The following is a 12,296-nucleotide window of genomic DNA, read 5'->3' as shown; positions in this document are numbered from 1 at the left end:
TTTTCCCGAGGGGACTGCTGCTCACACTTTTAGCAAGGAGGTCCTTTAAAAAGGTAGCGTCGAAGGGTGTCGAGCATAGATTTTAGAATTAATAATAGGATTCGAACGCAGCTCCGCTGTGTGACTTGGGGCAAATCACTTCACTTCTCCCGAGACTTAGTGTCTTACTTTGTAAAACAAAAATAACCACCCTCTAGACCTTGATAAAAATTAGAAAGAATAGCCTAGAATACAACTTGACAGACAGCAGCCACTAGGTTAAATGGTTTGATAAATAGTAATATGTAAATAGTATAAATATTGGTTTTGTGTTTTCAGGGTTTTTGCAGAAGGACTGACTTGCAGGCTTGTATGTCCAACTACCTTTTAGACATTTCTACCCGGATACGCCCCACCCCTCACCAGCCAGCCTGAAACTTAACAGGTCTAAAACTTTGTTCTCACATTTACACAAGCTTCCTCTTTCGCTTGGTTCCCGGACCTCTGTGATCTGCAACCCATAACCAGCCCACTGCCCACGCCCGAAACCTGGAAGTCCTTGACTTGTCTCTCTCGTCACATATCTGATTATCCTTTTTTAAAAAAATATTTTATTTATTAAAAAAAAAAGATTTTATTTATTCATGAGAGACACAGAGGGAGAAGCAGGCTCCATGCAGGGAGCTCAACATGGGACTCGATCCCGGGTCTCTAGGGTCAAGCCCTGGGCCGAGGGCAGAGCTTAACCGCTGAGCCACCCGGGGATCCCGAAACCTGATTATCCTTGAACCCCAATCACATTATTTTTCCCCTGGACTACTGCATTAGCCTTCTAACTGGACTCCCCAGTCTCCCTGGTGCTGCAAGGATGTAACATTTAAAGAGGCAGCTACTTATCTGTTAGGTGTTTTGGGTTTTGTTTTTGTTTTTGTTTTTATATTTTATTTATCTGAGAGAGTGAGTGAGAGAGAGCTTGAGCGGAGAGAGGGATAGAGAGAGAAGCAGACTCCCTGCTGAGCAGGGAGCCCCATGTAAACTCAATCCCAGGACCTGAGATGAAGGCGGACACAGGTTGGAGCCAGGGGCACCTGAGTGGCTCAGTTGGTTAAGCATCTGCTTTCAGCTTAGGTCATGATCCTAGGGTCCTAGAATAGAGCCCCATATGGGTTTCTTGCTCAGCAGGGAGCCTGCTTCTTTCTCTCCCTCTGCCTGCCGCTTCCCTTGCTTGTGCACATGCCTTCTCTCTCTTTCTGTCGAATAAAATCTTTTTTTAAAGATTTTATTTATTCATGACAGACACAGGGAGGTAGAGATACAGGGAGAGAGGGAAGCAGGCTCTCTGCGAGGGGAGCCCGATATGGGACTTGATCCCAAGACTCCGGGATCAGGACCTGAGCCAAAGGCAGTTGCTCAACCACTGAGCCACCCAGGCGTCCCTAAATAAAATATTTTAAAAAGCAGAAGAAAAAAAAACAAAACAGTCTGAGCCACCTAGGCACCCTTTCTCACCTGTTAGGTTCTTATGAATGGGTTCTTAAGAACTCTTAGGAGTGGGGATTAAGTCCTTTATTCTCTGTGCTCCAGGGCCTCAGTATTAGCACAAAGTGTACTATTGTTTTTTAATTAATAAATGAATGAGGATAAAGGGAGTAAGTTTTGTGCCCTTGTTATTGCAGTGCGGTGGCTGGCTCATTCTCTCCACCAGGCGTCAGCCTGGTCCAGCCTTTACATCCTGCCTAATGTGTGAGAAGAGAGGTTTCTATTTCTCTTAAGCCTCGGAGCAAAGGCATGGAGGACAGATTTCCTACAGAAAAGTCCTGCTCTATCAATACTTTGCATTTTGCTGGTAATTAGAGGAAAGTTCTTAAATTCTGTTCCTGTAGTTTTTCTCCTTAGGTTCCATCGTAGATGTGAAAGCTGAAGCAATCACTGCACATTCCTCACAGTCACTTAGACATATCTCTATTACGTTATTCCTTGCTCAGGAAAATAACTTCTTGCCTTTTGTATTATTCTGCTTTCACAGACTGACCATCCATCTGATACATTTACTTTCACCATTCAGGTGATTACTTACCTTGATGCTAATATACAATAGTTAATCCTTAACATTTCCATGCATAATAATTAAGTTATAGTTTCCCTTGACAGACAAAAGGGGAAAAGACATTCAAGGCATAGGGAACAACTTCTGCTAAAGCACTGGATAATGAAATAGAATGAGGTGTTTGAGGAGCCACAAGAAGCATAAAATTGCCAGGGCCTCATGCTGGGGAGATATGGAGAACAGTTGGAAGAGTAGAGGCTGAATTATGAAGAGTTGTGTGTTCGTAGTAAGAATGTCTTTCAAGCGTTCGTGAGCTGTTGAAGGGACGCAAATGACAAATTACAGGTACTTTCACTGAAGATTTTATTTATTTATTTATTTATTTATTTATTATTTATTTATTTATGAGAGCATGTGTACACAATTGAGGGGAGGGGCAGAAGGAGAGGGAGAAGCAGACTCCTTGAGATCATGACCTGAGCTGAAGTCAGGTGCTTAACCAACTGAGCCGCACAGGCACCCTGTACTTTTATAAAGATAAAACTGGCAGCAACATAGAGAATAAATTGGAGGGAATGAGACCAGAAACAGGGTCAACTGAGGTCTCGAAGCCACTAGAGTTCTCAGGTGAGACATAATGAGGGTTAAGCCACCTAGGAGGTAGAATTGGTAGGGTTTAGGTGACTGGGTAGGTGGGAGTGAGAGGATTCAAGGAAGGAGTCCAACTGATTCATAGGTTTCTGATTTAATGAAGGGATACAAAAGGAAAAGCATGTTTGAATGGGGGAAGATAATTCATTCTGTTTCAGATAGGCTGTATTTGAGGAATCTACAGAACAAAAATGTTCTCTGATATAATTTTGAGGGAGAGTGAAATAGGTGAAGTCACATAAATAGGTGAAGTCATCCGAGGAGAGGATGTTAACTAGAGTACACAGGCAATAAACTGAGATACAATCCTAGGGAAAACCAGTACTTGAAATAACACATATACTGTTAAGTACTTAGGACAGGTTCTAACCATAGTGAGCATTGATCTGTCTAGCTTGGAGTCCTATCTGACTCTCTAGGAAGAAGAGGGTATGAGGAGGCAAGGACAGGATGGGTCAGTCTATTTTCACTCTGTTTCTTAGATTACCTATGCCATTTCTAACATGTGGGGGTTCTCACCGGATCCAAGTGCTAATTGGAGCCCTTAACTATAGATGCGAGAGGGATGATGCACTCAGAGCATGGTGATTGTTCTGGACTTTGCCAGGAGTCAGCAGTCAGCAAAGCATAACCAGAGAAAAAGAGAGAAGGGGGGCCCTCAGGAGCTAGCCAAAGGGGCTGCTAGGCTGGCTTGTGTTATGCTGGGGCCTTTGTCCTATGAAACTGTCCACACAATGGAGCTGGGTTACATGCTGATCTGGCATTCTGAATATGGGGCTGAGATAGAGATTCCATGTGGTGGATGCAGAGATGGATGTTCACCCAGCCCCTCACGGCAGTATCTCCATTCACCCACATTGTAATTGCCAGAGAGGATGTTCAGTATTTGATAATTGTAAATTATGTTTCTATCTCAATTCATGAATCACTTTATTTACATTTGAAGGGAGCTAATTTAACTCCCTGAGTATATCTCACTTGATCCTCCTATAATACTGTAAGATCAGCAAATTAGGTATTTTCATGGAACTCAGACCAAGGTTATTGTTTAGGTCTTGATGATACGGGCTGGCTGTGGAGTAGCTTTGGAGCTTTGGCTGTGGCATAAGCTGCTCCTGGATAACCTCAGAGGTGGCTATGGTAATCACATGGGACCCACTGTGGAGAAATGGAACGAGACAAGTAGCTCTCCCTGCAGATTCCCTGAGATTTATAGATGTACTTGCTCCCTAATATTATGGATTATGCTTCCTATGGCACCTCTTGGAGACAGAAATGGAGTCTTCCTTTGTTGAAGTAAACTTAGGATCCCTAGCCCCAGGAATATAAAGAGGTCAGAGGCTGATTGTTAATCAAGTGATAACTTACTTTAGCGTAGAGATAGGTGAGACTCCAGGATGATCACCACTACAAGCAGCTAATACTTAAAATAACTTTGTAACTTCTCCAAGTTTGTTATTTTACCATTTTCTCTACTTCCATACTTCTTAGTAGAAAAAAAAAATAAAAAATGTTTGTATGCTTACTTAAGGCCAGAAGAGAGAAAGGGGGAGAATCTAGAACTTAAAAATTTTGGCAACCCCTGAAAAGAACCCAAAATACAACAATGAATTAGAGTGATAGAAAAAAAAAAAAAGTAAACAAGCCAGACAGAAAAGAAAACAACGACGAATTGGGGTATGTCCTGGGAAATCCCAGGAGCGTTCAAACCAGGGAATCCCCTGCACTCCTAGGCAATTCCTCAAAGGAACTTTCCTTTGCAGATTCAAATGACCTAGTTGCCAAGTCAGCATTGATACCTTCTCACTGGCTTGCTCTGTTTTATGGTGAGAAATGGAAATATCCTTCCCTTCCCTGGAATTCTCATTGTCTTCCAGATCTTCACTTTAACTTTCCTCTTTACCTCTCTGGCTCCTGAAACCCAGGTTTATAAAGATGATTAGGAAGTGGAAGGATGAGTCCCTATGTTTACTGTGAGCACCTTTGGTCCACAGAAGCCATTATGATCTCTTGCTCCTCCCTTGGTGAGTCTGTGTTGGAGGGCTAAAGAGGGAGAAAGAGCTTGATAGAAGAGAGAATGGACAAGGTTGGGGAGAGCGGATGTTTAGGTGTGAGTATAAAAGTCTAAGGCTCCCTTGGGGAGAGCACTGAATGGGTAGCAGATGGCAGGATGAGGGATGAGGTTCCTCACTATTGGCTGAAGGAAGAACACAAAATGTTCTCTAATCACAAGAGTGGAACTCTCACCTCTCTGGTTGCCTCCTCCAGAGAAAGCACCTGAAACACTTGCTCCTCATCCCAACCCCACTCACCTTAGACCTAGAAAAGCAGTCTGCAAACCAGACCAGGACACCTAACAGAGACCTGAACCAAACTGGCAAAATGGGGATCTGGGAGATGAGATTCCTGCAGAGAGGAGAATTCATCATCTTTTCCAATAGACTCCTTCTTTCTCCTATTGAAACAGACTTTTCCTCTCTCTACAAAGTCAAAGTCAAAGCAAGTGGGGACTTATTCTATGACTTCTCCCTTATTCTGTCTGTCTCTCCTTCAGTCCTTCTCCCATCCTCTCATAACAGGTGCTTGGTGGGCAGTAAGTGCCAGATGAAAAGTGTGACACCTGGTTGGAAGAGTTTGTTGGGGGGAGGGGAACAGAGAGGAGAGAGTGGGAGATCAGTGGGGAGAAGAGTGGAGCAGACACTGTCAGCCCAGACAGCCAGCCTGAGCTTGCCTTCCCCTCCTCTTCTAGTCCCCCAGGACCTATAGAGCCAACAATTTGGGAGAGACCTGCTGGCTGAAGGCCTAGGCACCCTGGTCTTTGTAGGAGTTATTCTTAGGGTCTCATGCCCCAGTGCATGTGCCAGGCACAGTCCCTCAACTCTTGCTTAAAGAGCTGGTGGTGGGATCCCTGGGTGGCGCAGCGGTTTGGCGCCTGCCTTTGGCCCAGGGCGCGATCCTGGAGACCCAGGATCGAGTCCCACGTCGGGCTCCCGGTGCATGGAGCCTGCTTCTCCCTCTGCCTGTGTCTCTGCCTCTCTCTCTCTCTGTGACTATCATAAATAAATAAAATTTAAAAAAAATTTTTTTAAAAAAAAAAAAAAAAAAAAAAGAGCTGGTGGTGGTGAGCCTGGCACAGAGTTTTGATGGGTCAGTGGGGCCCAGACAAACCCTGCCCTCACTCCAGCACTGCTCTGTACCACTGGCTTGACCCCTCCAGGAGGTGTCCTGTGTCCTTGACCAGAGCACAGAAGTCATACTGGCCTAGGTCCTCTTCTACCTATAACTGCCCCAGGTGGCTGTAGCCCAGCTACTCATCCAGCTAAGCAGCAGCTCCCCCCTTCCTGAGTAGGGTGACACTAGGTAGGTAATGAGGGCAGATGGCTGATAGGACTTTAAAGAATGAACAAAAGAGGGGGCATCCCTGCTACCTTCAGTATGATGCAAATAGACCAATGGATTAGGCTCAGCAACTCAAGGATTTTGGATGACTTGCTGCAGATCCTTTGTTTAAAGCTTCCTTGGTAGGTAGATGGTGGGGCCTGGGGAACAGTGAAGGGGTGGTGTTTGTGTCCTCTCACCCGAGTCCTAGCATGTCTAGTCTCATCCAGGTGAGCAAGAAGAGTCATAGGCCAAGCTCTGAGCATGGAGTTTTTCTCTACTATCCAGGAGGTGCTCACCATGTTTGCTGTGGCTCAGCAGTGACTGGAAGGAGGTGGGCCAGGCATCCTGGTACTGGGTTTCTCAGTGACTGCTGGAGAACTGGCATTGGTAAGAACCCAAACCATACCAAGCAGGGGGTTGAGGAAAACTGGGTTCCACTCCTCAAGGGAGACACAGCCTTTTTTTTTTTTTTTCCTTTAAAGAGGCTAGACTAGGGACACCTGGGTGGCTCAGCAGTTGAGCATCTGCCTTTGGCTCAGGGCATGATCCTGGAGTCCCGGGATCGAGTCCCACGTCAGGCTCCCTGTGAGGAACCTGCTTCTCCCTCCGCCTGTGTCTGCTTCTCTCTCTCTCTGTCTTTCATGAAAAAATAAATAAACTCTTTAAAGCAAAAAATAAAAATAAAAAGAGGCTAGACTAGTGGAAAACAATGGATATTCTAGTTATATGTAAATCTCTACAAAAATTCAAGTGAGTTTTTGAAAGCTTATATTGAGTTTGAAGGTTTGGCATTCAGCTAAGTGGCTGATTTGAAAAGAAATGGGCTGGGGTTCAGTTCTCCATGAGATTCTTATCAATGTTTGATGAGGAATAAAGAGAAGTTTGGGGCCTGGCTGGCTCAGCTGGTGGAGTATGCAACTCTTGATCTCAGGGTCATGAGTTTGAACCCAACACTGGGCATACAGATTACTTAAAAAAAAAAAAAAGTTAAAAAAAGCTGATAGCTTCAAATAAGGAAATTTAATCATTTTATTTGATGTTTACAAGGGCACCAAATTAGCTGCACTTTGTCCTTCTGCCCTTCGTTTGTAGAGTTGGTGGTTAGGGGTAAGCTTTTGTAGTTAATAAAACCCTCATCAAATGGCTCCTGTTTATTAAGTGCTTTATTCTGTATTAGGCAGTATATTAAGCCATTATGTACATTATGTTATTTGATCCAGAGGAAACTGAGGCTTGGAGAGCCTACATTAATTTATTCAACAAAAATTTATTTACTGTCTACTGTGTGTCAAGCTTGGGGTTTACAGTGGTGAACAAATCGGACACATCCCTGCCCTGCCCTCCTGGAATTTATATCTAGTGGGGAATTTATATTTAGCCAGGATTTTTGTTGTTGCTATGGCTTGTTATGGATTTCCCGTGCATGGACTATTCCTTTGTTTATGATATCCCCTTCTCTTTTTTTTTTTTTTTAAGATTTTATTTATTTATTTATTCATGAGAGACATAGAGAGAGAGGGGGGGGGCAGAGACACAGGCAGAGGGAGAAGCAGGCTCCATGCAGGGAGCCTGACGTGGGACTTGATCCCAGGTCTCCAGGATCAGGCCCTGGGCCGAAGGTGGCACTAAACCACTGAGCCACCAGAGCTGCCCATGACATCCCCTTCTCATTGACCTATATATAGCTTCCCCTAATTTGTTGTGGGTTGTTGTTTTTTTTTTTTTTAAGATTTATTTATTTATTTGAGAGAAAGAGAAAAAAAGAGCTCTCATATTTGGAGGGCATGGGCCAGAGGGAGCTGGGAGAGAGAATCCCAAGCAGACCACACTGAGCTCAGACTCTAATATGGGACTTGATCTCAAGACCCTGAGATCATGACGTGAACCAAAATCAAGGGTTGAACACTCAACCAACTGAGCCACCCAGGCATCCCTAATTCATTTTTTATTAAGTAATAAGCTAAGCATCATTATATTTTTTAAAGATTTTATTTATCTATTTGACACAGAGAGGGAGCATAAGCAAGAGGAGTGGCAGGCAGAGGGAGGAGAAGCAGGTTCCCTGAGGAGCAGGGAGCCTGATGCAGGGCTCGATCCCAGGACCCAAGCACAAGGCAGAGGCTTAACCAACTGAGCCACCCAGGTGCCCTGCATCATTATTTTTTTTTTTTAAGATTTTATTTTTTTAATTTTTTTATTTACTTATGATAGTCACAGAGAGAGACAGAGAGAGAGAGGCAGAGACACAGGCAGAGGGAGAAGCAGGCTCCATGCACCGGGAGCCCGACGTGGGATTCGATCCCGGGTCTCCAGGATCGCGCCCTGGGCCAAAGGCAGGCGCCAAACTGCTGCGCCACCCAGGGATCCCTCATTATTTTTTAAAAGTAATTTCTGCGCCCAGTGGAGCACTTGAACTCACAACCCGGAGATCAAGAGCCATATATACTCCACCAACTAAGCCACCTAGACATCCCAATTAAGCAGCATCATTAACCAACCATGTAACACGGCAGCCCGGGTGGCTTAGCGGTTTAGTGCTGCCTTCAGCCCAGGGCCTGATCCTGGAGACCTGGGATTGAGTCCCATGCGGGCTCCCTGCATGGGGCCTACTTCTCCCTCTGCCTGTGTCTTTGCCTCTCTCTCTCTCTCTCTCTTTCTGCATCTCATGAATAAATAAATAAAATCTTAAAAAAAAAAAAAACCGGGGATCCCTGGGTGGCTCAGCAGTTTAGCGCCTGCCTTTGGTCCAGGGTGTGATTCTGGGGACCCTGGATCAAGTCCCACATCGGGCTTCCTGCATGGAGCCTGCTTCTCCCTCCGCCTGTGTCTCTGCCTCTCTCTCTCTCTCTCTGTGTGTCTCTCATGAATAAATAAATAAAATCTTTGAAAAAAAAAACAACAACCATGTAACAGAAAAACTAGAACCTTGAGAACCACAGAAATCTACAAATATATATTTATATATTCTATTTCATCCCCTTGCCATCCCAACTTGAGGTAAACACCATCCTGAATCCTATATTCATCATTCTTTGTTTTATTTTTTGTGTAGTTTCATCTTATCTGCATATGTTCTGAAAAGCATATTTTTATTTTAGATTTTTCTAAGATTTTTTTTTAAGTAATCTCTACACCCATATGGGACTCAAACTCACAACCCCAAGATGAAGTGCCACATGCTCTATTGACTGAGCCAGCCAGGTGCCCCAATTTTTTTAAACTTTATGAAATGGTTATCATGCCATATGTAATCTTCTGGGACTTTTTTTTCTCTTGGCATTTTATTGCTAAAATTCCTCCCTATTATTGAGTATCACTATGGTGATTCACTCTTTTTTTTAAGTAGGCTCCACGTCCCAATTGTTGAACTCACAACCCTGAGATCCATACCTAAGCTGAGATCAAGAGACAGATGCTTAATTGATTGACCCACCCCAGATTCACTCATTTTGACTGCTGAATAGTTTTCCATTGTGTGAAATATATTTATATATAAAGATGAGACATATGGGATCCCTGGGTGGCGCAGCGGTTTAGCGCCTGCCTTTGGCCCAGGGTGCGATCCTGGAGACTCGGGATCGAATCCCACGTCGGCTCCCGGTGCATGGAGCCTGCTTCTCCCTCTGCCTATGTCTCTGCTTCTCTCTCTCTCTCTCTCTCTGTGTGACTATCATAAATAAATAAAAATTTTTAAAAAAAGATGAGACATATATCACTGTCTATACCTCCATTCTCCTATCAATGGGCATTTGGGTTTCTTCTTCTAGTTTTTTGCTATTGTGAATAGTGCTGCTCTCACCATTTTTTTTTTTATTTTATTTATTTATTCATGAGAGACAGAGAGAGAGAGGCAGAAACATAGGCAGAAGCAGGTTTCCTGCAAGAAGCCCCATGGGGGACTTGATCCCAGACCCTGGGATCACGCCCTGAGCCAAAAGCACATGCTCAACCCCTGAGCCACCCAGGCGTCCCTGCTTTCAACATTCTTTTTTTATTTTTGGGGGGTTTTATATATTTATTCATGAGAGACACAGAGAGAGAGAGAGAGAGAGAGAGAGAGAGAGAGAGAGGCAGAGACAGGCAGAGAGAGAAGCAGGCTCCACAAAGGAAGTCCGATGTGGAACTTGATCCTGGGACTCCAGGATCACGCCCTGAGACAAAGGCAGATGCTCAACCGCTGAGCCACCCAGGCATCCCTGCTCTCAACATTCTTCTTTTTTTTTTTTTTAATTACAAAGCTACTTTTGGGATCCCACGTCGGGCTTCCTGCATGGAGCCTGCTTCTCCCTCTGCCTGTGTCTCTGCCTCTCTCTCTCTCTCTGTGACTATCACAAATAAATAAAAATAAAAATAAAAAAAAAAAGAAAGCTACTTTTAATACTTTGGGGGTGAGCCCCACAGGAATAAAAAACACTGGGAAGTGGTAACCCCCTCACCCCCCAGGCGTGGCCCAGGGGGAGAGAGGCTACCTGAGGGGAAGGAAGCACAAAAGGGACCCGCTGCAGACTCAAGGCAAAGGGAATGCCATCGGTGCTGGGCCCTGTGAGCACTACAGGAGAAAACGCGAGTGTGGTGGGACTGGCTCCAGGCACACAGGCGAAGGGCAAGAGGGTTGGAAACGAAGCCACAAAGCTGCTTGGGTTCCTCCTTCTTCTCGTTTGCATTTTTCTGCTTCTGCTGCATGATCTCCAAGTCCCTCTGCTTGCGGGCGGCAGCAGAAAGCCCGTCATCTCGGCGCTTTCCCTTAACCGAGTCGCTCTGCTTTTTCATATTCTTCTGGCAGGCGAGCTCGTGCTGGTTACCGCGGGTCATGGCGACGGCAGCGGCTCCGGCATGCCTCCGTTGCGTCCCCTCGTTCTGTCCCCCTGCTCTCAACATTCTTATACACATCTCTTGGTGTAGGCCTAAAAAAGTTTCTCCTGTGGGGTGCCTGGGTGGCTCAGGTGGTTAAGCATCTGACTGGACATGGAGCCTGCTTGAGATTCTTTCTCTCCCTCTCCCTTTGCCACTCCCTCTCCACTCTCTCCTTCTCAAAAAGAAAGAAAGAAAGAAAAGAAAGAAAGAAAAGAAAGAAAAAAAGAAAAGAAAGAGAAAGAGAAAGAAAGAGAAAGAGAAGGAAAAAGAAAGAAAGAAGAAAGAAAGAAAAGAAAGAAAGAAGAAATGAAAGAAAGAAAGAAAGAAAGAAAGAAAGAAAGAAAGAAAGAAAAGAAAAGAAAAGAAAAGGAAGGAAGGAAAGAAAAAAAGAAAGAAAGAGGAAAGAAAGAAAGGAAAGAAAAGAAAGAGAAAGAAAAAGAAAAAAAGAAAGAAAAGAAAAAAGAAAGGAAGGGATCCCTGGGTGGCTCAGCAGTTTAGTGCCTGCCTTTGGCCCAGGGCGCGATCCTGGAGTCCCGGGATCGAGTCCCACGTCGGGCTTCCTGCATGGAGCCTGCTTCTCCCTCCTCCTGTGTCTCTGCCTCTTTCTCTATGTCTATCATAAATAAATAAATAAATCTTAAAAAAAAAAAAAAAAGAGAAAAAGAAAATAAAGTTTCTCTTGAGTATATAAATGAGAAGTGAAATTCCTGGGTCAGAAGGTATTTTTGTTCATCTTTATGAGATGGTGCTATACAGTGTGTTCTGAAGTGATAATCCCAATTTATACACCCACTAGCTGTCATAACTAGTTGTGTCACTTTGTATTCTCATCCACATCTCAACCAAAATATCTGTTGCTAGAGTCTCTGCTTTTAACACCATGACGTACCACCCTCTGTCCCATCCCAGGCTCCTTTCCCAGAAGCAGCATGCACCCTGCATACTCCCTGGGACCAACAGAGGGGACGGGGAACTAGTAGCTTCTTTGGTTGAGATGCAATGGGGGTTACAGGGCCTGAAGTCAAGAGATTGGTGGGGCTTCTAAAACCCAAGAGATTCCCGAGGATCTCTGAGTTGTTCCTCTTCCTTGAAATCAGGAGCCCCAGTCTCCTTGGCTGCCCTCTGACCTGTTCTCAGCAACTTCCAACATGTGGGTGGGTTAGAGGGGCTCTCTGCCTTTGCCGTAACTGTTCCTATCCATCTCCAAGCTGGATGTTGGAGGAAGAGAGGAGCATAGGCCCTAATCTGTGTTCCTCCCGTCTCTACCCACAGGTGTACTAGATGGGACCAATGCTGGGGACCATTATTACAGATCTCTTCTTCTTTTTTTTTTTTTAAGTCATTTACTGCTGCCTTGTTTAAAAAAAAATATTCATTTATTTGA

The 12,296-nt window shown here is 44.6% G+C and overlaps 1 protein-coding gene across 1 annotated transcript; it reads right to left on the bottom strand.

Annotated features, from left to right (window-relative positions):
- Positions 1-10,415: 10,415 nt before the first annotated feature.
- On the bottom strand, positions 10,416-10,939 carry LOC119873569. Its single transcript, XM_038549713.1, has one exon. It carries the CDS (start codon positions 10,934-10,936, stop codon positions 10,433-10,435), a length of 504 nt encoding a protein of 167 aa, XP_038405641.1. The 5' UTR covers positions 10,937-10,939; the 3' UTR covers positions 10,416-10,432.
- Between the last annotated feature and the right edge of the window lie 1,357 nt (positions 10,940-12,296).

The sequence above is a fragment of the Canis lupus genome, chromosome 10 (assembly GCF_011100685.1).
Source record: "Canis lupus familiaris isolate Mischka breed German Shepherd chromosome 10, alternate assembly UU_Cfam_GSD_1.0, whole genome shotgun sequence".
NCBI classification, from domain to species: Eukaryota; Metazoa; Chordata; class Mammalia; order Carnivora; family Canidae; genus Canis; species Canis lupus.
The sequence above is the reverse complement of the archived record's forward strand: the minus strand, read 5'-3'. Positions and strand labels throughout refer to the sequence as shown.